General features: G+C 42.7%; 1 protein-coding gene across 1 annotated transcript in view; it reads left to right on the forward strand.

Annotated features, from left to right (window-relative positions):
* Positions 1-12,223, forward strand: part of CLIC4 (chloride intracellular channel 4) — a 65,626-nt gene extending 53,403 nt beyond the window's left edge. Inside the window, exons 5-6 of the mRNA XM_045482223.1 lie at positions 7,811-7,992; positions 8,718-12,223. Coding sequence (XP_045338179.1) covers positions 7,811-7,992; positions 8,718-8,882 — 347 coding nt within the window. The 3' untranslated portion in view covers positions 8,883-12,223. The remainder of the gene's footprint in view (positions 1-7,810; positions 7,993-8,717) is intronic.
* Positions 12,224-27,060: the final 14,837 nt, after the last annotated feature.

Genomic DNA, 27,060 nt, shown 5'->3' on the forward strand with positions numbered 1-27,060 from the left:
CCTGAGATCAAGAGTTATGTGCTCTTGCCACTGAGCCAGCCAGGCGCCTCTATGATAATTATCCTTAAAGAGCAATTTTGGGAGGGACTCTTAAGAGGGCATTTATACTGGGGAGTATAATTCCTAATTTCTTGCATCCTGAAATAGGATTTTAGTTTTAAGTCATATTTTCATGGTGAGTATTGTTTAGGGTAGTACAGATATAAGTTCCTTCTTTTATTATTATTTATTTTTATTTTTTTAGCATTTATTTATTTTTGAGACAGAGAGAGACAGAGCATGAACGGGGGAGGGTCAGAGAGAGGGGGAGACACAGAATCTGAAACAGGTTCCAGGCTCTGAGCTGTCAGCACAGAGCCCGACGCGGGGCTCGAACTCAACGGACCGTGAGATCATGACCTGAGCCGAAGTCAGACACTTAACCGACTGAGTCACCCAGGTGCCCCCAAATTCCTTCTTTTATTTATTGAAGGACACTATCTTATTTCATTTACCGAAACTATATATGGTGAAGGGAGGTCTTTTGGAAAGAGGGCCCATTTAATGAACCTTGTCTTAACTACACCATTCAGTAATTTTTCTTTTTCTTCTCTTTGAGAGGCATCAAAGCATCCAGCATCGTTCTGTCTGGATAAAACTCTGTGGAGAGAACGTTAGTGTTTATTAATTAAAAGTAATCACAATACCCAAAACGCCAGCTCCTAAAGACACTTGAATCCATCGTAGTTTTAGACAATTTGGTAACCTGGGTGTGGTTCTTTTGGGTAGAAGTTTATGGCTACAAATGAACAAGGACACCAAAGGGGGGAAATAACAGTGCTGGTTAAGCAAGAATAAACATCTTTTAAAAAGTTGAAACACTTGCTAATTTTCTGATGTTATTTCAGTAGGCAGAGTTCCAAGCTATTCAGGCTTTTTTAAAAATTATTATTATTAAATTTTAAAATTGCAGCAGTTTATAATTTAGTATTGAATTTCAATGGTTTCCGGGATAATATTCACTGCATGCGATGTTTTCCTACAAAGGGAGGGAGGGAACAGTCTTAGTGTCCAGCCCTGGCTTGTAGCTATTAAATGTGTTCCAGTAATTGCCTTGGGTTTGGGAGCACTTTTCCTAAGTAACTGGCTTTTTTTCTTTTTTTTTTTTTTTTAATTTTTTTTTTTCAACGTTTATTTATTTTTGGGACAGAGAGAGACAGAGCATGAACGGGGGAGGGGCAGAGAGAGAGGGAGACACAGAATCGGAAAGAGGCTCCGGGCTCCGAGCCATCAGCCCAGAGCCCGACGCGGGGCTCGAACTCACGGACCGTGAGATCGTGACCTGGCTGAAGTCGGACGCTTAACCGACTGTGCCACCCAGGCGCCCCAACTGGGTTTTTTTTCTGATGGATGTTTCAGTCTAAGCCTTTTAGATACTAAGTAAACCGTTACATTGGAGCCCCTCCTGTCCACACACAGTATCTTCTGTTGTCCCCTTCCTTTATCCAGGTGACTCTTCTTTCCGTGAAACTGCCCTTTTATATCCAGATGCTCTTGCCCACATTTCTTTGAACTCTCAGAGTTAAATTCATAATGTTTTTATTTCTCCACGTAGCCTTTGGAAACTGGAGGGTGGTTGAATTTCTTTTGACACTTAGTGGGGAGGAAAGGGGAAAAAATATATTTGCTTAAACACACACACACACACACACACACGCACGCACACTCACGCGCACGCCAAACAATTGCTTTGGGGGATGGGATGGAGGGGAGAGAACAGGGGAGAAAGTGACTCACTTAAGTATAACTGTGTATTCTATTTTTTCCTATCAATTTGTTACTGTCTTAAGTAGCCACCTACGCTTACTGTCCTTAGAATTGTAACCACTAAGAACAAACAACATAATGGATCAGACAGTGCATAACTTAGAAGGCTTTATATTAAATTACCTATTGGTAAATAAGAATTCCAGTTGCCAAGCAACCTTCCCCCATAGGGCCTGTCACTGCCCTGGGACTTTAGAAAACAGTATTCCAAATTACTATGGAGCTTACTGAGTATATGTATATGTGTGTGTGTCTGTGTGTGTGTGTGTGTGTATATATATATATATACATGTTTCAGATGTCTTATCTGTTTAGTGCAATAAAATGCCTTAAATAAGCCTAAGAAATTAGTGCTTCTCCTTCTTCCCCCAAACTATAAACTGCTTACGTGGAGATGAATTTGTCATTTTTACACAGTAAATCGGGGTAGGCAAGGTTTTGATTAGTTTTACCAGCCTATTAAGTATTTTACAAAACTCAGTATGTTTGAACAGTTTTAAGACCTAATTCTAAGTGAGGGATTAGATGTCTAGATACTGCAGTATTGGGCCAGTGAACGAGAAGGGTCAGCACTTAGATTGGGTAGAAAATAAACAAATAGGGTTTAAAGAATACAATAAAGGGAAATATGGTAGGTATGGAGAGAGGGAGGAAGGGAGCAAGGAAGAAGGAAGGAAGGGAGAGAAAGGTTAATTCTTTTGGTAACATGTCCAAGTTGATTGGGAGAAGATTTGTGTAATCTTTTGAAGCATTAAAAGAAGTTAATAGTCATTCCTCTCATGGGAATGAATTAGGTAGGGCTTGTGCAGATCTACTTTTTTTTTCTTCAGTTCTGGGATTTCATTAATTTATATAAATTATTAAGTTCCCAAATGTAACTATTTAATAGGTAATTTATTAGGGTGTTGGTACTTTAGATAATAGTCTTATTTTAAAAAATGTTTGTTTATTTTGAGAGAGGGAGAGAGAGAATCCCAAGCAGGCTTGGAACTGTCACTGCAGAGCCTGACGCAGGGCTTGATCTCACTAACTGTGAGATCGTGACCCGAGCCGAAATCAAGAGCCGCTTAACTGACTGAGCCACCCAGGCACCCTGATATTTATAATATTCTTAAGAGCTCAATGAATTGGCAGTGATGAAACCCGCCATTATATGTTCTGAGGCATATTTCATAGTGTCCAAATTCCTATTTTTAAATGGAGGCAAGGGATCTCTGTAAGTTCTAATTAGTTCCTTTTTATTCAAAATTCATCTTTCCTCCCCTCTTCCTTGGCTGTGCCCCCCCCCCCCCGAAGTGTTTGGAATCAGAGGGTGGTTGTTTACCATTGTAACTATGTAACCAAATTGTAGATCTAATCATCTTTAAATACTCATTACCACTCCCTATTTTCTACTTGGCCTTTAAAAATTGTTTGTGTAAGATTACCCTTTATTGAAATTAGCATGATCGTGTTACATTTCATGCTTTCTGCCTTGCATTTACTCATTCAAATTATACAGTGATTGAGTAATGTATGCTTACTAAAAAAGTTACAATAGTTTAGAAATAAATTTAATGGAATTTCAGTGTCCTTCTTAATAACCTTATATAAATTCTTCCCCAACAGTTAGTATTCATCCTTTTTTCTATGTAATTTTGCAGACATTGTATGAGTGTGTATTTATGTGTGTTTTACATTCTGCTATTGTCTTTTTCACATATTATGTTGTAGAAGTCTTCCTTCCCATATCAAAAAACATAACAAGCGTTATGTTTCAAATGTTGTAAATTTAGGATATTTTATTTTTCTGTTGGATACATTTGAAAACCAGTTCAAGAAAAGGATCAATTTAGAGTAGCTTGGAGGTCATAGATCTACCTCAGTTTTTAGAAATGTTGCTTAATGTGTTCCATAATAAGGATTTTTATTTAATTATTTCCCTGTTGATAGTCATATAGATTGTCTCAAGTTTTTTGTTTCGTTTTTTATTATGACAAACAGTGATGCCAGTCACAGTGTCCTTGTGCTACATTCTAAATAGGTCAGAAGGTTTTGTTCCTCAAAAGTCCACACCAGTTTATATTCTCACTAATGTGAGAGTATTCATTTCCCCACACTTCTGACCCTGGCGTGTGTGTGTGTGTGTGTGTGTGTGTAAAAATTTTTGCTATATTTTCATAGGCAAGAAAGGGTGTTTCGATTTTCAGAATTAATTTAAAACTAATTGTATGGCCTCTATTGTAATTAAGTACTAATTTTTTTTTGGAGAGCTTTTGAAATACCTTCATAGAGATATCAGCATTACCACAGCAGGGGTATCAGAGAGTAACAGTGCTAAGACAAGAGCTAGTTTCTCATGGCTTGCTATTGCCTTCTAGTGGTTAATGTTGACGTTTTCTTTCTCTTAACTTTAGATTCCTTCGTGGTTTGTCTTCAAAATTTCATTATATTTATTGAATGATGCTCTGTAGTACCTCTCGGCACCTCTGTTTTTCTTTGTTTTGTTGGGCGTCCTTGTGTTGTTTCATAAAAAATTGAATCAAAGTAATTCAGCATTCTTTGTTTTCATTACTATACCCTTTTTTCTGAGATTCTTAATGAATATTCACATTCTAATGAGGTACAGCAGTTCAACTTCATTGTGGATGCTTTACTAAGTCCAAAAGGATGGAAAGAATAGTAATTGTAATGTTTGGCTAGGTTCTTAAGTTTAGTCTGTGCCTTATTATCTCTGGGACGATAAGCATTATGTTTCAAATATTGTAGATTTAGGATATTTTATTTTTCTGTTGGATACATTTGAAAACCAGTTCAGGAAAAGGATGAATTTAGAGTAGCCTGGAGATCATAGACTTGCCCAGACTTGTCATTCCCCTCAAGTACCATTGGAGACATTGTTTCAGTGTTTGAATTCAGGCAGTATTCTCCTCCATAGAGGCGGTGACTCTGTTCACTATAAACCCATCAAAGAACAAGTCATTGTATCTAATGTGTATTTATTCTGTATTCATTGATTTTGATAGGAAGCATATTGAAGCTTTGTTTTTTATTTATTTATTTATTTTTTTTTTACCGTCCTGAGATTCTGCTGGCCCGTCCCCAGCCCTTTTAAGTATAACCGTGAAAACTTTTCCATCAAGCCCTGGACTCCTCACTAACCCGCCTATTTCTCACATTTCATTCTCTTGTTAATTTATAAATTTGACATTTCAGATGACTGTGTGCATGGTGATAACTTGGATGTAATCAAAAAGTTATATTAATTGCCTTTGTATTTTTGATCTATTTTTAAATGGCTTAATTCCTTGTCACTTCCATGGTTGCAATTGAGTTCTGCTAACTCCTCAACTTTATTTTACTGGGTTCTAGTGCCCTCCTGCTTAACTGTTTGCTCTAAGAAATAAACTAACTTGATTCCGGCTATGGCTGGAGTGACCTTTTATTAATAAAATAGGCAGTTCTTTGTTCTGGAGCTTGTCCCCTATCATTTGACATACATACATTCCAATTTGATATTTACCTAAGTAAAAAATTTTTACCGTTTCTTCTTTACATTTTAAAATGGCTCTAATGTTCCTAGCAATACGCAGTTCCTGCCTCTGTTTTCAGCTTCCCACAAAGATGTAATAGATACAAATCTCTCCACTTGTCTGACTTTAAAAGTATCTATTCTACATTTTCACATGATTTCCTTTTGAACCCTCTCCAGACATTTAAGAAACTCTAAACTTTTATACTTCGTTGTTAGCCTTTCTCAGTCTGGGGCAGATGTTGAACAGGCATTTAATTTGTGCTTGACTAGAGTGCCATAAATTTTAGACGATATACAGAAGCATGAGACACGGACTTCACCTTCAAAGAAAAAATAGTGTGGTTGGGGAAACAAGAATAACGTATTAATTGAATAACAAGAATTAGAAGGAAGGAGTTCAGGATTTAGTAGACTATTAGTTTAATATAAACCAGCCCCGAATTAAAAAATTTAACAGTTCTAAAAATTCTAACAATGCTCATATTAAAATACTGAGCATAACTAATACATATTTTTAAAAAGCATATTAAAAAAATGGGTGATGGGCAGTGAAGAAGGCACTTGTTGGGATGAACACTGAGTGTGTATGTAAGTGATGAATCCTGAGAATCTATTCCCGAAGCCAAGAGCATACTGTATCTATACCCTGTATGTTAGCTAACTTGGTGATAAATTATATATTAAAAAAGAAAACGTTTCAGGTAGAGTGTAAAAAAAAAAAAACCATATTAAAAACTACAAGGTATGCAGTTGTCAGATACTGACTTTAAAGTAACTTTGAGGCGCCTGGGTGGCTCAGTCAGTTGAGCGTCCGACTTCAGCTCAGGTCATGATCTCGCGGTCCGTGAGTTCGAACCCTGCGTCGGGCTCTGTGCTGACAGCTCAGAGCCTGGAGCCTGTTTCAGATTCTGTGTCTCCCTCTCTCTGACCCTCCCCTGTTCATGCTCTGTCTCTCCCTGTCTCAAAAATAAATAAAACGTTAAAAAATAAAATAAAGTAACTTAAAAAAATGTTTGTTTATTTATTTATTAAAAGTTTTTTTTAAGTGTTGGGCGCCTGGGTGGCTCAGTTGGTTAAGCATCCGATTTCGGCTCAGCTCATGATGTCACGGTCCATGAGTTCACCTCAGGGCATGATGTCATGGTCCCTGAGTTTGAGCCCTGCATCTGGCTGCCAGAACATGAAGCAGGCTCCAGGCTCCGAGCTCTCTACACAGAGCCCGACATGGGGCCTGAACCCACTGACTGCGAAATCATGACCTGAGCCGAAGTTGGATGCTTAACCGACTGAGCCTCTCAGGCACCTGTCTGTCCTTTCTTGATGTACAGTTTTGTTTCCAAGCTCTGTTGGTTTTTATCTCCTAAGTACCTCTAAAATCCATTTATTCCTTTTTATGTCTACAGCCCCTTTTATCCAGCTAAGACTGCCATCTTTTATCTGGACTGCTAGGAAGGGACCAAGGGATGAGTGGGTGGGACTAATGGGGAAGAAGACGTTTTGGGTTAGGACATATTTATGTTGCTGGTGAAATACCTAATATGTAGCATATGAAAACTTTGTCTTTTTCTCTAATGGAACCAAGTTTATTCAAACTTATACAACCGTATTGATTGTCACCTCAGGGTATTTAACTTTCTTTTATGGCCAAGCAACCGTAGTCATCAGTGTGAGCTCGTCCATTCAGGGTGTGTGTGTGTGGGGGGTGGGGGGGGGGAGGTAGATTGGGAAGGCAGAGGATAAGAAGGGATAATAGGAGACCTGTCTGTGTTATTCCACAGTCCTCTCCAATGACATTCCCACCCCCTCTGCTGAAGGTCCTTAACCTTGATCAGGTATACAGGGGTGGCTCTGTCTCACTTAATTTCTGAATTATAACAATCATAGCATCTTAATCTACTTGGCTGAAGAGCCCCCTGATTCAGTATAAATTGAACTCACTAATCTGACCTCTGTGTTTTCCATGTTATTATAAAACGTGCTATTCTTGGCTTCTTGTGTGTTACATGACAGTGCAGAAACTTCGGGTTTTCTGCTTGGATTGTCTGTATTGGAGTTTCTTAACATGTTTCTTGGTGATAAATCCAAATATTCCTGGGGAAGCAGGCGTTAAAATTCAGGGCAAGAATCTCCGTCATGGCAAGATTTTATTCCCTAGATTTGAATTAATAGGTTTTGTCTTTTCTCACTCACTTTTCTGGTTTAAACCTCAACTGTGTTGGGCCACAGTGTGTTTGTAAGTGGGGCGCTTAGTTATTAAGTTTTACGGATTCCGGTTTCTGAAACTGTCCCGCTTGTTTCTGTATTTATCTGAACAAATGTATTTGTTTGTCTCATATTGGCCCCATGTAAACAAGCTCCAGGAGAGCAGGAACCTTGTCTGTCTAGTTCGGCGTAAGCATTTGATAAAGTAGTTACGGGCTGGAAGAGTAACGCTTCTATTTTGGGGCTCGGGTGGTTTTCCTTCTTACAGTATCCCCATCTTTCTTTCAGCATTGGAGAGGGGTCTCTTGAAAACCCTGCAGAAACTGGATGAATATCTGAATTCTCCCCTCCCTGATGAAATTGATGAGAACAGTATGGAGGACATTAAGTTTTCTACACGTAAATTTCTGGATGGCAATGAAATGACATTAGCTGACTGCAACCTGCTTCCCAAACTGCACATTGTCAAGGTAGGTCTGTGGGATGTGGTGTCACTTTGCAATTAGGGGGCTCTTCTCTGTTTATTGAGATAGCGCTTTCTTTGTGTGTGAAATTTCCTCGATCTTCTGTATGTGACCAGGAACCCCCGAACAGTAGAAATTAATGCTATTTAGGCAACGGTTGAAATGCCTTAGAGTTAATTAAATGGAAAATTGTGTCTTAAAATTGAGGCATATGAGAAAGAAGAATATTTTTTCCTATGGCTGCATAAAAATTAAAAAAGGTAGCAGGTAACTTGGAATTGGAGTTTGCTACACAAACTTACATTGTCAAATTCTGTTCTGTGATCATCTGGTACAAGGCAAAAAATATTTACTGAGCATTTCTTGTGTAAGACATTGTGCTAACTACAATAGGAGTAAGCACTAGTTGTGCAGTAAAGGTCAAGACCAAGGAAAACGGACGTCTAAAACAGCATGTGCGCTTTAAGGTGTTTATCGAGCAATGGCACTTGGCTGTCTCCTCCCTGGATCCCCAGAGCAGGCGTTTACGGTCACTGTGACACTATTGAAGTTCTGATGTCGTGTGCAGTCCTGTCATTATTTAAAACTATAGTTAGGATGAAGGTGACCTCTTCTCCAATAGAAGCAGTTCTCAGAGATTGTTGGAATTAGTTTGTCCCCAAACTGGAGATATGTCTGGTGTACAAGTCATGGAAAATAAATGTTCACTTTCGATCTCTTTGTGTTTTCAGGTGGTGGCCAAAAAATATCGCAACTTTGATATTCCAAAAGGGATGGCTGGCATCTGGAGATACCTAACTAACGCTTACAGCAGGGATGAGTTTACCAATACCTGTCCCAGTGACAAGGAGGTTGAAATAGCATATAGCGACGTAGCCAAAAGACTCACCAAGTAAACTATCACTTATGAGAGAGATGACTTCACGTCTTCCCCTAAGAACATGCTTTTCCTAACAGACTGCTCCTGTTCCTATAAAGTAGAAATCTTATTTTGCATGAACATGCAGTTATTCAGGATTAGGATCAAGGATAGACCAGGTATAGTAGCTGTCTTTAAGTACACACTCCTAAGCAGTATTATGTTAAAATTCTTCACCCTGCCTCCCCTTCCTGCCCCTACCCCTTCCCCGGCCCCCCATCTGGGGACACTCCATCACGCTCTTTTCACTTTAGAGGTCGTTTGCCATCCTTCCGGAACCCTCACTGTTGTGTCTGTTCACTTTGTGTAGACGGCGGAACTTTGAGTGTTGATGTGTGAACATAGTAACCGTGACCTCCTCAGTCAGCCCCCAGCTGGTGCACAATGCGTGGTACAAGGAATATTTATGTATGTTTGGAATTTTAGAGTATTTCGTATATGAAGGGATCGCCACCATATCAGAATACCGCCGTATCCGTCAGTTTCAGGATAATCTGTCCTGGGTGTGCTCCCACCAGTGAAGAGAGCCTTCCACAGAAAGTCACTACAAACTTTGCCGTTTCACTTTTGTACGTGGGTTTTTACTTTTGCCCGAAAGCATTTATCCCTCAAACCAGTTGTAACATCTGACACTATGTAGAAGCTAAAAGTTTAGAGAGAGAGAGATGATAATTCTCAAGGTCTTCCTCAAGTCCCTATGAGAAAAACCAGTGGGCACCTGCTCTTCTGTCTAAATGTATGGTGGATTTTTTTTGTGTTTTTTTTTTTTTTTGTTGTTGTTTTGGTTTTTTTTTTGTGATTTTTTTTTTTTTTTTGGTATGTATTTTGCCCAGTGCCATTCATTTGGAACCATATTGCTTTCCTCCTTTATTTAAAAAGCTCCTTTTTAGGTAAGCATAGACCTTGCTGTCTGTAGATCTTTTGAGCAACACTACATAAACTGATCTTTAGTTGATTTTGCTGTCGCAGTATAACGATTTGTAAAGATTAACCCTCACAGATATTAACCGAAGGAATGTCGGGTGGGTTTGTCAAAATGGCAAGTAGAATTTTGTTTCTAAAACATATTTAATTAATGTGGATCATCTAAACAATGCACTTTCCACCCTATATTAAAAACAAGATAAAACACACGTTACGAGCTTTCCCATTCCACTCCCGTTTACTGTTAAACTTTGGGTTGGAGGATGGTTCGCTCCTTTGGGACTAAATTGTAGTCGTGATGGTGAGAACGCATTTACCGAGTTTTGCCTAATCTCAGTCATTGTACGTCTTTCAATTAAATTTTTCTAAAGCCGCACTGAGGGATGGCACTCTGCATGCTTGTTTTTTAGATTGAAGTCCTAAACGAGGGATGGTCTGTGCTCTGACAGGGGAGGATGAACTTGGCAAAAATAAAACAAAAAGTCTGCTATGTATTTATTCATTTTTTAAAAACGTACTTTATAAATACTGCTCCAAAGACCATGGCTGTGACTCGAATACACTTTTGGTAATTTTTTATACATAACTTGTTTAAGAAGTGCTATTTCTCAGAGGCTGTTTTTGGAAATTCAAGTATATTATTGCTTTAAAGTGGCGGTGTTTCCCCCCACTTTGATGTGGTAACATTCAGTAAGCACTGGTGTTATGGAAGCAGCCTGATTTTTATAAATGTACTGCATTTTTATGAGTAATTGCTTGGTATAGAAGGATGAGCTCCATATTGTCTCCGTTCGGCTCAGGGAAGTTTCTTTGCCTTACCTTTCTTAGAACTCCTTATTGGTGATCGAAAGTTTGGGCACCCACCTTTTTATAATTAAATATTGGATGATGACTTACCTGGTTCCAAGAAGAGCACTCAGGTTATCATTGAGAGGTTCTATAGCCTCAGTGGGTGAAAATGTCACATCTGCACCGGGAAGCACATTGCCAATTCTCACCTACTTTCTAAGTGGTAAGTTGGCATTCAGGTGATACTGAGCCGGGCTTCGTAGCCTGAAGTATGAAAAAGATTCAAGAGAAGGGGGTCTGTTCTTCCAAGTGAATGGTGGCCTCGGTGCAGAGGAGAGGGTAATGAGGACAGCGGCACATTCCTCAAAGTAGAGCGATGGAAAACACATTCTGAAATTCAGTTGTGAAGTATTTCCACTTTCGATATTTATTCTCTTCAGTGTCTTTTAAAAATTTATCCCATGATTATACTTGGCTATCCCTCTGGATACCTAAGGAAGGCAGGTTTCTCTCTTCTGATTTTGATGTAGAAAGACCTTACTACTTTATCAGGGAAGATAGATAAAATTGAGATTGGCAAATGGACAAAAAGCTAGTAAAGAGAATAATCCTGGAACATTTTTTTAAATCCCATTTTGTACTTGTGGAAAGGTCATAGCTTAAGATATTGGGAGATATTAGGACATAAAAGTTTTCATGGCAATTAGTGTATGATTTGACATAATGTGGATCATCTGATATTTATTTCTACAACTACTGAATCATTTCCCCCTTCATTTAAACCCCTTACCTTCCCCTTCAACAAGATTAGATTCTGAATGGAAACTCTGTTTTCCAAGGAATTCTGAGACATTTTTGTGTTTAACAGTTGGAAAGCTCTTTATTTCAGCAGATATAACTTCCTTTTTTTTTTTTTTTTAATGTAGATGCGGATATTCTCTAGCCTCCTATCTTTTATTAGGATTGTTGGCTTTTGTGATGAAAATTATATAAGATTTGATTTCTTGGTAACTCAGCTTACACAATTTATGTTTAAATTCTTGAGCAATCTGTATGCAATTAAGAGACTTCTGACATTCTTACACTAAGTTGATCAACTCTAGGGTTTAGGCATTTTAACTTCTGTTGAGTTTTGAATCTCTCCAGAGTTATGTAGATAGCTTTTATTTCTGTACATTTAAAATCTCCATTTAGAAAATATCTGCAAGGTAAAAAAAATGGGAAGAAATAGCAATGTATTTTTTCATGAACATTTTGATACACATTTCATCAAGTTTATTGATTAACCATTTTCTTATACTGGTTATAGTCAGTATTTGATTCTGAGAGGGAAGTATTCATTATTGATACACTGTATGGGCTTTTTTTTTATTCCATCCTTTACAAATGATCAAGATTGGAGCCATCAAAATTATATTTTTATCATGGAAAAAATTTCAACTCCCCACGTCATAATGTTGAACAGAATTGGAATATTTTCTTTAGAATTACTTGAAAAGGCAAATGAAAGCTTATTATAGAATGCTTGTATTTTCTTTTCTCTCTAGAACCAGTATATTGCTGGCAGCTATTGTATTAAAAAAATAAAGTATATTTTCACTATCATAAAAGGTTCTTTTTTCCCCCCCTCATGAAAATAAATAGTAACCTGGGGTAAAAGTGTTTTACTTGAGACTACTTTTTTCCATGAGTGGGTGATTCGGCACATTTAATAGATTAAAGGGGGAAAAAATATAGTCCTCTCAGTAGGTGGATAAAATAATTTGATAAGAACTTTCATAATTCTCATTCTTAGCAAAATAGGACCAGCGGCAAAACAAAATGTTTAACCTGGTGAAGCCATCTAAGAACCTATAGCAAATTTCATACGTAGGTTGCCTTTTATCATGGCTATTATCCAGCTACTTTCTACAGCTATTTTATTAGAAACATTCTAGCCAGTGCAGTAAAATCAGTAGAAAGAACAGGGGATGGAAAAGAAGTGACCAAATGGCTGCTCTTTGCAGATGATACATACACATAAAGGAAATCCATAATAACCTGTTAGAAATAAGAAAATTAAGCCAGCTTACTAGATACAATAATGAAGAAATATAATTACTATATACTAATATTAACCATATTAAAATTAATAAACTAGTAACACTGAGTGACAATTCTGGAAAAAGCTGGGTGACAGGAAAATTGGTAGGAAATTGTCAGTGTATACTTTCTGAGTTTTGAGAAATTTGTAGCAAATATATTACCTATTCCAAAAAATAAAACTGTTTTAAAAGATAAACTATAAGCTATTTAGGATCAAAATGTGCAATTCTTTATGAAGAAAAGTGCAAAATATTATCAAAGGACCTAATAGAAACCTGCGCAATGGATAGGTATACCATGTTCATGGATAGGGAGCTTAAGAGTCTTTGAGTTTCAATTCAGTCTCAAGTAATTTATAAATTCAGTATATTTCCCCACAAAATCCCAACTGTGTGTGTGTGTGTGTGTGTGTGTGTGTGTGTAAACTAGATAAATGGATTTTTAAAAATTCATATGGAAGAATTAATGCCCCTCAAATAGCCAATATATGGAAAAGGGAAGGTAGCCTAGTAGACTTGCCTGATAAGATATAAAGCTTATATCTTTATATATCTTTATCTAAGATATAAAGACTTAAAAGCCTACAATAATTGATGGGTAGGTTATAGTAGGTCACGACAACACAACATTCATACTACAACTAGTAAAAACACCAAAATAATACTTTTAAACATCAGAAAACTGTGGAAGCAAGAAGAACTAAATGAATTGGAATTTCAGAGGAGGAAGCCCTTCTGAGGTGAACTGATGGTCTGGTAATTTTCTTCCCTGGGGGCATTTGCTGATTCTGGGCCTGGGCCTGAGGACTGGGTTTGGCCCATGCAGAGTGGTTCTTCTGGGGAAATGAAAATCACAAGGCTCTTGTCTACAGGGCACACTGGAAACCTGAGCTACCCCAAATACATGACTGGATTTCTCACAGGGCACTTGCTGAACTCCAGAGCTGTCCAGGGCATGCTAGAAGCTAAGCCCAGGGCTTCCAAAAGGCAGAATGAGATCTCCCACAATCTCACCATATTTAGGAGACAAAATTTCATTAACTGGAGGGGTTTACTCAAAACACAGGAACGTAATGGTTGCCTGGCACTGGGGGTGGGAATGGGAATTGCAAACAAACATAAGGGATCTTTAAGATGATGGAACTATTCCAAATATGGATTATAGATAAGGGTCTAATGTCCACAATATATAAAGAATTCCTATAATAATAAAAGAGCAAGGATGTGAATAGACCTCTCTTTAAAGAAGATACAAAGATGGCCAATAAACACATAAAAGAAGCTTAATATTAGTCATTATGGAAGTGTAAATTAGAACCACAAAAAATACCCTCTAGTGTGGCTATAATCAAGAAGACAGACAATTATTAAATGTTGGCGATAAGGTGGAGGAATTACAACTCTCATACATTGCTGATGGGAACATAAAATAGTGTAGCTGCATTGGAAAACAGCCTGGTGGTTCTTCAAAAAGTTAAACATAGAGCAACCATACGACCCAGCAATTTCACTCCTAGGTTTCCTAGCCAGGAAAATTAAAACTGCACATCTTGTACATGGATGCTCATGTCAGTTATAATAGCCCCCAAACGGAAACAACCCAGATATCATCAGATGAATGGTTAAAAAACAACAAACCCAAACCTGTAGATCTCTATATATCTGTGTGTTCATGTACTGGAATACTATGCAGCCATTAAAAAATACAGATACAAGGTACAACATGAATGAAGCTTGAAAACATTATGCTCAGTCAAAGAGCCCAATCACAAAAGGCCACGTATTTATGCAAAATGTCCAGAAGAGGGAAATCTTACGGGGACCGACAAGTTACTGGGTTGCCGGGAGTTGGGGGAGGAGACAATGGGGAGGGACTGCTGGCAGGTCTGGTGTTCCTTTCTTGAGTGATAAAAATGTTCCAAAACTAAATGATGGTGATGGTTGTTCAACTTTGTGAATACTAAAATATAAAAAAAACCACACCCAATTGTGTACTTTAAAAGGGTGGACTTTGTGATATGTAAGTTATATCTCAATTTTTTAAAAGTGCATGGAGGCACCTCTGCCATGCTGAAGTTTTGGATAATCAGCGTTTTGGCAGCTTAGTTGCCAGAGTTAGTCACTTGGCTTTCTTTTGTGTTTGAATTAAAGTTAACAATTTAAGGGGCGCCTGGGTGGCTCAGTACGTTAAGCCGCAGACTTCGGCTCAGGTCATGATCTCGCAGTCCATGAATTCAAGCCCCGCATCGGGCTCTGTGCTGACAGCTCAGAGCCTGGAGCCTGTTTCAGATTCTGTGTTTCCCTCTCTCTGACCCTCCCCTGTTCATGCTCTGTCTCTCCCCGTCTCAAAAATAAATAAAACGTTAAAAAAAATTAAAAAAAAAAAAATTTAAATGTCATCCAAAATGTATTCTTAAAAGGGAAAAAGGAAAAAAAATGAAAATAAGTTTTGTTTATTGTGAGAGGGAAAGAGAGAGTAGGGAGGGGCAGAGAGAGGGAGAGCGAGAATCCCAAGCAGGCCCTGTGGTGCCAGCGCAGAGCCCGACGATGGGCTTGAACCCATCCATGAAACAAGGAGATCATGACCTGAGCTGAAATCGAGAGTTGGACGCTTAGCGGACTGAGCCACCTGGGCGCCCTGAAAAAAAAGAATTTTTGTATAAACCATTTAGTTTTGTTCACCTAAAATGGGTGAATTCTACAGCCTATAAATTATGCTTCAATAGCGTGTTGTTGTTTTTTTTAAGCTAAAAAGCACAAATCTGAAATTAAGAATTTATTTTATGGGTTTAACAATAGGATAAACACAGCAGAAGACACGATTAGTGCTCAAAGGTAGGTCAACAGAAAAAAAAACAAAACTGAAGCAAGGCAGTAAAAAGAATGCAAAAACAAATCTACAAGGAAAGAACACGAGAGAGAACACAATCTAAAGATAGGTGTAATTGAAGTCACAGGGAATGGGGTAGAAGCAATATTGGGTGAAATAATGGCTGAGAACTCTCCAGACTTGTTGACATCAACCCACAGATTCATTAGCCTCAGCAAACCCCATAAGGAATCAAAACAAAGAGACCACAACATAGAATATCCTAGTCAAACTGCTGAAAACCAAAGGCAGAAAAGCCTGAAGACAGCCAGAGAGAAATGACCCATAACCTTTGAAGGAGTCACAACGAAACTAATAGCTGGCTTCTCAGCAGAGATGTTGGAAGCCAGAAGAAAGGGGAATCTTCAAACTGCTGAAAAGAAAAGGAAAGGAAAGGAAACCCTACCAATGGAGAATTCCATACTTTTGTGAAAGTATTCTCGAAAGCGAAGTCAAAAGGCGTTTTCACAGAGACAAAAGCCGAGAGAATTTGGCAACAGCGGACCAATGCTACCAAAGATACTGAGAAGTACTTCAGCCCAAAGGCAAATGACCCCCAGACTGAGGCACAGAACCAGAAGGAGGAATAAGCAATGGAAATGGTAAAATCTGTAGGCAAATGTAAAAGAATATTGACTAAACAACAACGACGTCTTGCAGATACGCACTGTTGTATATTTTACTTCTGTGGAAGTAAACATTTACATATCTATATTCTGCAGAAGTATATTTTATGGGGCATATAACTGGCTTACAGAAGTAAAATGTAATGAAGTAAAATAGATAACGTGCAGCACATAGCTGGTTATATATTATAAATATATAACATTGATGGAAGTGTAGTAGGAAAGTAAGTGGAGTTAAGTACTTGTAGGATCCTTACATTAAATACTGATTTAAGAAAACTACAAAACCGTAGATAAGTTTTATAATGCCTAGGGTAGCTATTACGATAATTATAAGAATAAACATCTAAGATTCCGGGGGAAAGGAATTTTTAAAAAAGCCAATGAATCCCAACAAAAGGACAAGAGGACTAAAGGAATAAAGGATCGGACAAATTGAAAAAATAGAAAAAGGTTAGCTATAGACCATATACCATGAGTAATTATATTAAATATAAGTGCACTAAACAATCATTAAAAATCAGAAAGTGGGAAGTGCTCCTCTGTCTCCATCTCTCTGCCCCTCCCCTGCTACTGCTCTCTCTCAAAAATAAACATTAAAAAAAAGAGTGTTGAATGATTAAAAACAAAGTCAAAACCCAATATTTGACACATACAAGAAACCCACTATAAGGATACAGAAAGGTTGGAAATAAAGGGTGGAACAGTCAATCTGTCGACACATTAATCAAAAGAAAGCAGACATAACCATTTATCATACAAAGCAGGCTTTGAGGCAGAAAGTATTACTAGAGCCGAAGAAGGACATTTTATAATACAGGACATTTAGCGTATCCTTTTATAATGAAAGGCTTATTTACTCGGAAGATACAAAGTCCTAAACTTGTATGCATCTAACAACACAGTCTTAAATACATAGAGCAAAAGTTAACTAAGCTAAAAGGAAGAAATAGACAAATGCACCATCACAACGAAAGATTTTCATCACAGCTCTACAGAACCTCCCACCCCACTCAATAAGGAATTTGAATAACTCAGTTAACCAACTTGACTTGACTGACATTGGAACCCTATATCCAACAACTGCAGAACGCGCATTCTTTTCAAGTACTTGCTTCTCGAGTACTTTGCTTTCAGCAAAGTAGACCATATGCTGGCCTATAAAGCAAGTCTCAACGAATTTCAAAGAAATCCTCCAAAGTATGTGCTCTGACCACAGCAGAATTAAAGTAGACATGACTGAAAGACAGCAGGAGAATGCTGTCTTATTTTGCAAGTGCAAAATAAGACAAAACCTGCACTGAAATTAAAAAAAAATTAACAAACATGTGCCTATTATGTGCCAGGAACTATTCTAACCACTTTACATACACTCAGTCTCCCTAACAATCCTATGACATGGAGACTATGATTCCCATTTTGTGGATGAAGAAACTGATGCACAGGGAAGTTAAGAGAGTTGCTCAAGGTCACACAGCTATTAAGTCACAGGGCCAGAATTAGAGCCCAAGGAACGTAGCAATAGGCGGATTGTGAGCTGCAACCTGTACAAGTGTTCCTGCTTTTTCCAGCGTAGACTTGGCTCCCTGAGTCCCGCCAGCCAAGGTCATTGGGTTGCCAGGTCAGCAGAGCTCCAGCAGGAGCAAATCTATTCTTGTCTGTTCTCTGGGGCAGGTCTCCGGCGAGGAGCAGAGGGTCGAGGGCCCCGGCCCGACAGGCCCTGCCTCTCCCGGGAAGGCTTACTGCCTCGTGCTGGAGGCAACATTAGCCTTGCCCTTGCTGGCTTTCGGGGCGCCCGTTGGGTGCTGATCTAGAAGGACCAGCAGGGGGCGCAGGCCCCCTTGCCGTCGCTCCCCGGGCTGCAAACCGCCCGGCAGCTGCAGACCCGCGTCAGTTTGGGGAGCTGGCAGCTCGGCTCCGCCGCGTCGCTGGCTTCCTTCCTCTTTATCAGATCTGTCCCGGCTGCTGCGCGCCGTGAAGGCACCTCCGGCCTCCGCCCCTCCTTCCTGTGCCGAACGGCCGCTCTAACCTGCAGCGCCGCCCCCCCGCCCCCCCCCGCCCCGCTCGCACCCCGGGGAGGGGGACACCCCGCTTGCAAGTCAGGCGGCCCGAGGGCTTCCGCTCCCCGCGGGAGCAGAGCCCGCGAGCGCGCGATCTCCGCGCACCCTCAGCCCTTCGCGCGCCCTCGGCGGTCGGCCGGCAGGCGGGAGGCTGCAGGGAGCGCCTCGGCCGCGACCGCAGCAGGTGCGGGTGCAGGCGGGTGCGGCGGGGGGACCCAGCGATGCTGCCACGGCCGGTCCTGGGGGGCCCCCTCCCCCCTCCCCGCCGCGCCGGGACGCGGCTCCGCGAGCCGCCAGGTGGCGGCGCAGGGGACGGCGCAGGGGACCGTGCGGCGGCGGGGCGGGGGCGCGGGGCAGGCTCCCCGGAGGAGGGGCCGCGCTGAGAGCCCCAGGGCGTCGTCGTCCCCGGAAGGGGGTGCAAGGTTCCAGGCCCGCCCGGAGAAATTCCGTCCCCGGCCGGAGGAGTGGCCTCCAGTGAGGAGAGCCGCGGGGGTCGTCCTTCGGGAAAACGAGGGACAGCCGGCGACGTTTCTGATTCTGTGTCTCATACAGGAAGAATGGGCGTACTTCGGTTTTTTCAAGTGATTCTTCTTCCTCGGACGTCTTCAAATGAGAGTAAATAATTTTCCTTCAACACTAGGTGCCTGTTGCTGTGTTAAAGCTTATCCCGAATGTACGTATAAATATATATATTTATTCATAAATAAACGTTTCAAATCTTTGAATCTTGTCAACAATCTATTGAGGTAGGGGTGATTAATAACCCTCCCCCCACTTTTTTTTTTTTTTTTTTTTTTTTTGGTAAGATAACTTCAGCATAGAAAGGTTCAATTATTTGCTCAAGGCCACATGTCCAGGAATGTGATAGAAGCCATCTGGTTCCGAGATTTATCTACAGCGCTCAGTTCGATGCTGTCACTTCCCCTGCGTTGGGAGGGGCTCAGGTGGGGACTCGGGAAGGCTGATTTCTTGGCCGGGCGATGGAGCCGTCCAGAGTTCCCCTAGGTGGACTTCTCCAGTGGGATCCAGAAGGTTCGCGGCTGTACCACGCCCGGCTCCAGCACCCGGAGCACAGTCGGGTGGGCGCCGTGCACGCGGAGCTGAGAGGTTCCAACGCTTAAGTGCCAAGCGCACTGGCGCTTTGTTGTTTGTGAAAAAGAGGGTGAGACGGGACTCTGGGGGCCTCCCCGGAGAGCAAAAGGGGCCTGGCCTCTCCACCTCCTCGGCTCAGAAATAGGCGTGCAACTGCCCGCTGCCTGCAGAGGTCACTGTAAGCCAGCAAAATCGTCCTGCTGAGGCAGAACGGGAGTTTCCCCATCAAGGGAGCGGCAGGAGGCGAAAGTCCTGGGTACCTCCGCCTTCCCTTCCCTGGAAACACCGTTAGATCTACGAGGTCATGTCATTCTCTTAAACAGTTGACTGCAGAGAAGTCGGTCCTCGTCTCTACAGATGCTCCAAGACCCCTACGGTCCTTAGCAGCCTCCTAAGGTTGCCTATTGTAACTATTTTTCAAATTGGACGAAAGATAAAAATGTAAATAAACTGGAGGGCAGCCCCACTCACTGATTATCAAAAGAGCCTTTTGAAAAAAAGTTTATTTATTTGGGGGCGGGGAGGGGCAGAGAGAGGGAGAGAGAGAACCCCAAGCAGGCTTTGTGCTGACAGTGCTGAAAGATTTTGAGCCAAAGTCAAGGATTGGATGCTCAACCCCTGAGCTCCCCCCCCCACCCCCAGCACCCTGATTAAAAAAAAAACAAAACAAAAAACCAAACTCTTGCCGTATTCTAAAGATACCTTTCAACTTGATATTCTGACTCAACTTTCATTATCAGATGCTTTTCAGAAGATGATGGTGAGGGCAACCTGGACATACTCCAGCCCCCTTGGCTCATCCATGAAGGAACCAAGGATGAGGGTCGGGCCCCGCCCCTTGGTTAATTAGTTGCAGGGTGGGGACCTCTAGGACAGTGTTCTCAGGTCTAGACAAGGTGGTGACTACCAAGCAGACCCAGAGTTGCCTCTAGAAACACATCTTTTTTTTTGGTAAGTTTTCTAAAACATTTTTTCTTAACGTTTATTCATTTTTTTTTGAGAGACACAGAGAGAGCGTGGATGGGGGCAGGGCAGAGACAGAGGGAGACACAGAATCGGAAGCAGGTTCCAGGCTCTGAGCTGTCAGCACAGGGCCTAATGCGGGGCTCGAACTCACAAACGGTGAGACCATGACCTGAGCCGAAGTCAGACGCTTAACCGACTAAGCCACCCAGGCGCCCCTAGAAACACATCTTGATCCCCTCTGCTTGGTTCTCAGGGAGTTCCCTGACTTCACAAGAAATGGGTTTTAACAAATAAATTATCGGGATCCAGAATCTTTATCTTCTGTTAAAACACGCTTGAGTGTATGAGATGCCCCATTCATTCAAAAAAATAACTGAAGTGCCTCCTGGGCGCAAGGCATTGGCTGATGGTGAATAAATGGAGACACGTGATTTCTGCCTTCCAGGAGCTTCCAGGACCACAGGGGAGAAAAGACATAAACACAAATAACCAGGCAATAAAAGCAGAAGGTGAGAAACTATTCACAAGAGACTTAAAAGCACTATTCATTCATTCACTCCTGCATATTTATTGAGCCTACCTTGTTCTGATTTGTAAAGGGAAAATTGATTTTCACTAGGAAAATCAATAGTATAGCAAATACGTTTATAAAAGGTTTTTAACTGTTCAAATGATTATCAAAGTAATTCTGCTCGCTGTAGAAATCTTGGAAAGTACAGAGAAAAGTAGAGAAGCACATACACAAATTTCCCCCAAATTCACCACCAGAGGCAACCCATTCATGGTGTGTTTTCCCACCAATTGGTCAGGATTTTTTTTTTTTTTTCTTTAAGAATTTTACAGCTTACTTTCCATCACAAATCTATCATATCAGAAGCATTTCCCGCATCATCTGGAACTCTCGATCATTATAAGGCTATTTGCCCAATGCTTGCCGTCACACAGATGCATCATAATTGACTCACTTATTCCCTGACTGGTAGGGTGTCGAGGTTGTTTCCAGCTTTCCGTTATTACACATTTACATCGCCGTGGGTATCTCTGCACGTACATCTCTGACTGTATTTCAGCTTCTACGTTTTGGGGGAAATAATCAGAGATGTGAACCAAAAGTATGACCATCTCCAGAGGATCGATGCATATGAGCAAGTTATTTGCTGGGAAGTTTCTAAGGACGTGGTTTAAAAACATACATATGGACAAAGAGGAGGACCATTTTTTCAGGCTTTTTAAAAAAATTTCTTTTTAACATTTATTTATTATTGAGAGACAGAGAGACACAGAGCGTGAGCAGGGGAGAGGCAGAGAGAGGAGGAGACACAGAATCTGAAGCAGGCTCCAGGCTCTGAGCTGTCAGCACAGAGCCCGACGCGGGGCTTGAATCCACAAACTGTGAGATCATGACCTGAGCCGAAGTCGGACGCTCAACTGACTGAGCCACCCAGGCGCCTCTCAGGCTTTTGATAAATATCACCCAGTGGCTCGCAGGGAATATCTCAGCAATTTACACCCCCCGACCCCCAACACCGGGGCTAATGCCATCTCTGTGCTCCAGCTAGGAGGGGACAGTGTCTTTGCTAACTTAATGGTATCTTACTGCTAATTGCATTTCTTAGGCCTTTAGATAGATTGAGCATCCTTTTATCCCCCCTCCCAGTGTTTATGGGCCACTTATATTTGCTTCTTATTATGTCCTTTGCCTTTTTATCCATGAGTGTCTTTGTGTTTGTTCTTATTGATTTATGTGGGTTCTTCATAAATTAAGGGTTCTAACCATCTGTCTGTGGTATTCGCTGCAAATATTCCCTCTAGTCGCTTGTCTTTTAATTGTGCTCATATTTTTTAATCACACCAGAATTTGTTGTTGTTGTTGTTGTTGTTGTTTTTTGTAGCACGGATCTGTCAGACATTTCCTCTGTGGTTTCTTCCACAGCTTTGAAGCTTAGAAAGCCCTTCCCATGTACAGGGCAGTTGGGGAAGGGAGTTCCCAGGTGAGGGATACAAGGGGGCTTGGCCTGGAGGCCAGAGGTGACCCATTCGTGGGTGCCTGGACCGGACTTGTGGTTTGGGGCCGGACCAAGGACGCGTGTTAGGGCTGTGCTGTAGGGTCACAGGCAGGGGAGCCACTGACAGTTCTGAGCTGGGAGATGACCTGTCCTGGAAAGCTATTACGCCAAGCCCGAAGTTCACAGCTCAGTGAAACTTGAGGACTCTCGCCTCTTTCTTGTGAGTCTGCAGCCATTTTGGGATTTGAGGGTGATGTTTCTGTTCTGATTCTGCTGCTATCAGCCCTCGGGAGGATCCCTCGGGCCCGCCGGAGGCAGTTATTTCCTTACTTCACGGCAAAGTGATATTTCCTGCTCTGTTTGCCTGGCATGTCGTCGACTCCTTCCCTCTCCTTCTCTTTCCTCTTGGCGAGACTCCCCGCCAATCCCCGCTGGGCCACGAACCTTGCGAGTAGGCCTCCGCTTTTCTGCCTTTCATTAAAACGGTAGTTGTCATAACCGATTCTGCTTAGAGAAACCGCGCTAGAACGATTTGTATAATCTCTGGAAAGGAGCTCTTCTGGGTGGCCGGATTTTTGGTGACTGAAAAGCTTACTCCTTAGAGGATTGTATTTTAGTGTCTGCTTAGACACCCTGCGGAAAATTGTTTTACCACTTGGCCTTGTAGTTCATTCCTTTGACACCACAGTATAATGCATTCTTAAATGAAATAGTTGAAGATTTAACGATGGCCCAGGGTCCCTGCTTCCCAACACAAACGTTTCCTTTCCTTTCCACCCTGCCTTCCGAGGCATGTGCGTGCTGCGGGATGAAGATAACTGTACAGGCTCCCCTAGGGTTCTGCCCTTTTCTCTGAATAGAGCCTGCTCATAGATTTTATACAGTGCATTTCAGGTTTATGTATTTATTTTGAGAGAGACAGAGACCGCGTGAGGGGGGGAGGGGCAGAGAGAGAGAGGGAGAGAGAAAGGGAACCCCAAGCAGGCTCCATGCTGCCAGCACAGAGCCCGACGCGGGGCTCGAACTCACGAACTGTGAGATCATGACCTGAGCCGAAGTCGGATGCTTAACCGACTGAGCCACCCAGCGCCCCTAAAATGATCATTTTAAAACATTTTTGTATTGAGGCGCCTGGGTGGCTCAATAAGTTAAGTGGTTTTTTTTTTTTTAATGTTTCTTTATTTTTGAGAGAGAGAGAGAGTGAGTGAGCATGAGCGGGGGAGGGGCAGAGAGACAGGGAGACCTAGAATCGGAAGCAGGCTCCAGGCTCCAAGCTGTCAGCACACAGCCCGACGCGGGGCTCGAACCCACGAACTGTGAGATCATGACCTGAGCCGAAGTCGGTCGTTCAACCAACTGAGCCACCCAGGCGCCGCAATAAGTTAAGTGTTTGACTTCAGCTCAGGTCATGGCCTCACGGTTCATGGGTTCAAGCCCCATGTGAGGCTCTGTGCTGACAGCTCAGAGCCTGGAGCCTGCTTCGGATTCTGTGTTTCCCTCTCTCTCTGCCCCTCCCGGACTTGCACTCTGTCTCTCTCTCAAAAATAAACATTAAAAAAAATTTTTAAAAACATTTTTGTATTGAAATATAGGGTACATACAGACTAGTACACAAATCACGAATGGACAGCCTGATGAAATTTTGCAAACTAACCACACTTATAATCTGAACTAAAAAGCCACCCCAGATGGAGAAGTAGACTGCTTTCAGCACCTGGGGACCCCCTCCTGACCGGCCCCAGTCACTAACCTCCCTCCCTCTCTCAAAGAGAACCACTACTCTGATAGCATAGATTAATTTTGACTGTTTTTTTTTTTAAGTTTTATTTATTTATTTTTAAGTAATCTCTATACCCGACTTGGGGAATCAAACTCATGACCCCGAGATCGAGTTGCATACTCCACTGACTGAGCCAGCCAGGTGCCCCATTTTTGAATGTTTTTGACCTTCGTATCAATGAAATCACAAAGAATGTCCTCTGCTATCTGGCTTCTTTTGCTCAACATTGTGAAATTCACCCATATTGTTGTTTGTAGCCGACTGGTTCACGTTCATTGCTGCCTGGTATTCCACTGCATGGGGCATTGTTGCTTTTAAAAATTTTTTAAATGTTTATTTATTTTTGAGAGAGAGAGAGAGAGAGAGAGAGAGAGCACAAGCTGGGGAGGGGCAGAGAGAGAGGGAGACAGAGGATCCAAAGCAGCCTCCACGCTGTCAGCGCAGAGCCCAATGTGGACTCAAACTCATGAACCATGAGATCATGACCTGAGCCGAAGTCGGACGCTTAACCGACCAAGCCCCTCAGGCTCCCTGCATGGGGTATTGTTTTTTCACTGTTGTGGGACAAGTTATCTCAAAACCCAGTGACGTCAAGTGACAACCTATACTTACTAATTTTTATTTTTATTTTTATTTTTATTTTTATTTTTCCGTGATCAAACCATTCCATGGAAGGGTTTCGGGGAAAGGTCAAGGGCTGAGAAGACAATGAGATCTGATATCCTTTGCCTGGCCAGGATCTCTCCAGCTTCACGGACACCCAGCAGCAACACTTCCTCTCTCGTCGTTTCTGCGGGCTAAGAATTTTGGGAGCCGCTTAGCTGGGCGGTCCTGAGGTATCCGGCGGGTAGCTGTGTCGCCTGAGGGCTCGACCAGGGCTTGGGTTTCTTCATGACGCGATGCCCGGCTTCCCCCCGGAGTGAGTGATCGATCGCGAGACTGAGGTTGAAACTGCAACGTGTTTCACGGCCTCTCCCTGAAAGCCACCTGTGGTCACTCCCACAATATCCTCTCCATTACCACGTCAGCCCTGCTCGGTGGGAGAGGGGACTTCGCAAGTGACGACGAGGAGCCAGTGGCCTTTGTGGGGCCTTTTGGGGGGGGTTTGCTGCCACCTATGGCTACTCTATTTGCCCCCTGCAGAAGGTCAGGTCCTATGGCGTCTTCTGTCACATCGTTGTGCTGTAAGTGGTTTGCTTATTGCCGTTAATGTGGACACAAAGCTCTTTATGCGCCCGGGTTCCTCTTCCTGCTGAAGCCCTTTTAGAAACCCATCCCTGGGAAAGGAACTCCCGAGTCATAGGACCTTAACGTGCTTGGAGCTCTTGACCCATCGTCATCTATTGCTTCCGAAAGGGTGGCTCCAGTTTTCAGGGCTGCTGGCAGCCAAAGGGGAGCCTGAGTCCGCTGTAGCTTTATCTACATTAGGTGTGCGTGACGCCAGACAAAACAGCGCATGCGGAACACACAATGTTTTTCCGTCATCAAGGGAATGGCAAATGCTAGCCATTGGTCACCGTTGTGCGTTACGGTACAACGATGCCCGGAGAGGCACCTGGGTTGTGAAATGCGTCGTGGACCATCATGTGCCTCGGTATAGCCACCTGTCAAATGGGGGTCCTGACAGCCGACTCCCAGGGTGGTTGTGGACATTAAAGGGATAAGGGACGTAGCAGTCCCGGCACCCTGCAGAGTGGGCCATCCCAGAAATGCTGGTTCTCTAGCAAGGGTCACACATGGAAGTACGTGCTATGGTTTGTCCTTGGTTTCTCCTAGAGAGAGAGAGAGAGAGAGAGAGAGAGAGAGAGAGAGAACAGCATTCTTTTTCGAATGATCACAGTGATACACGGTCACCAAATAAAAATTTGGAAACCGTGGGAAAGTACAAAGAAGGAAATAAACATTACCCGCAATTTCACGCCCCAGATCTGCCCCTGCTAACATCTGGGCGTGTCTCCTCCGGGGTGTTGGGTCACTTCTTATTCTCAGAATTCTAAGGTGTGGCTCGGGGGCACTGTGACACCTCTGTCCAGGCCCCAACGACGCTGAGGATGGGGGGGTGGGGGGCGGGAGCCATCGGGTTCCAGCTGCCTTCCTGGAGGCGGCTCACCTTTTGCCGCCCAGGTGAGGCCCACGGGACTCAAGACTCGCCCCTCACCATCCACGGAGAGCAAGACCGGGAGCCCCTGGAGGACGGGATTGGTCTTTATTCTCCCCCCTTCCCCTAAAAGGCCCTGGCCAAAACTCATCCCGACTTTGGGCTCTTCCTGGCTCTGAGCCTCAGTTTCCTCATCTGTCAAAGGAGCAGCAGGGCCTTGGTTTTCAAGACGAATATTGTGTGGCACCAGAGGTACGTGTGAAAGAGAGAGAAGGCTTCGGAGATCGCAGGGTTTTACACCGAGTGCATCCTCTTTACTCCTCTGGTGCCCTCACTGCCTCCCTCTTAGAAGAGGACGAACCTCCGACCCGCCCCAGATGGTGTTAGTGCCGGGACCCTCGTGGGTCAGCCTCCTCGGCTGCTCTTGGACTACGGGAGTCGGGCAAGGAGGCCCCCTGAGAGCTTTGCGAGGGTTACAAACAAGGCATGAAGATACGCCTCCGAGGGGGATATAGTCGGCTTGTGGCACCGCTCGTAGAAAGGGACTGCTCAGGTTCAAGTCCCAGCTCCCCCACTTACTGGCTGTGTGACCTTGGGCAGGTTGCTTAACTGCTCTGTGCCTCCCTGGTCTCTAAATTGGAAAGATGGTAAGAATAATGTGTGCGGGGTAAGTGGGTTAATAGGCATGAAGACCTGAGAACAGTGCATGAGGCGTAGTAGGTGCCCGTGAGTGCTGGACATTGTTGTTATGCTTCTCGAAATGCTCTAAGTACCCCGAGACGTGCTCTTTAGAATTGTGGACAGATCCCCAAAATGCAGATGCGTTTGACCCGAAAGTGAAAGTTTCCCTTCCTTTACCTA

This window comes from Leopardus geoffroyi, chromosome C1, assembly GCF_018350155.1.
Source record: "Leopardus geoffroyi isolate Oge1 chromosome C1, O.geoffroyi_Oge1_pat1.0, whole genome shotgun sequence".
In the NCBI taxonomy this organism is placed as follows: Eukaryota; Metazoa; Chordata; class Mammalia; order Carnivora; family Felidae; genus Leopardus; species Leopardus geoffroyi.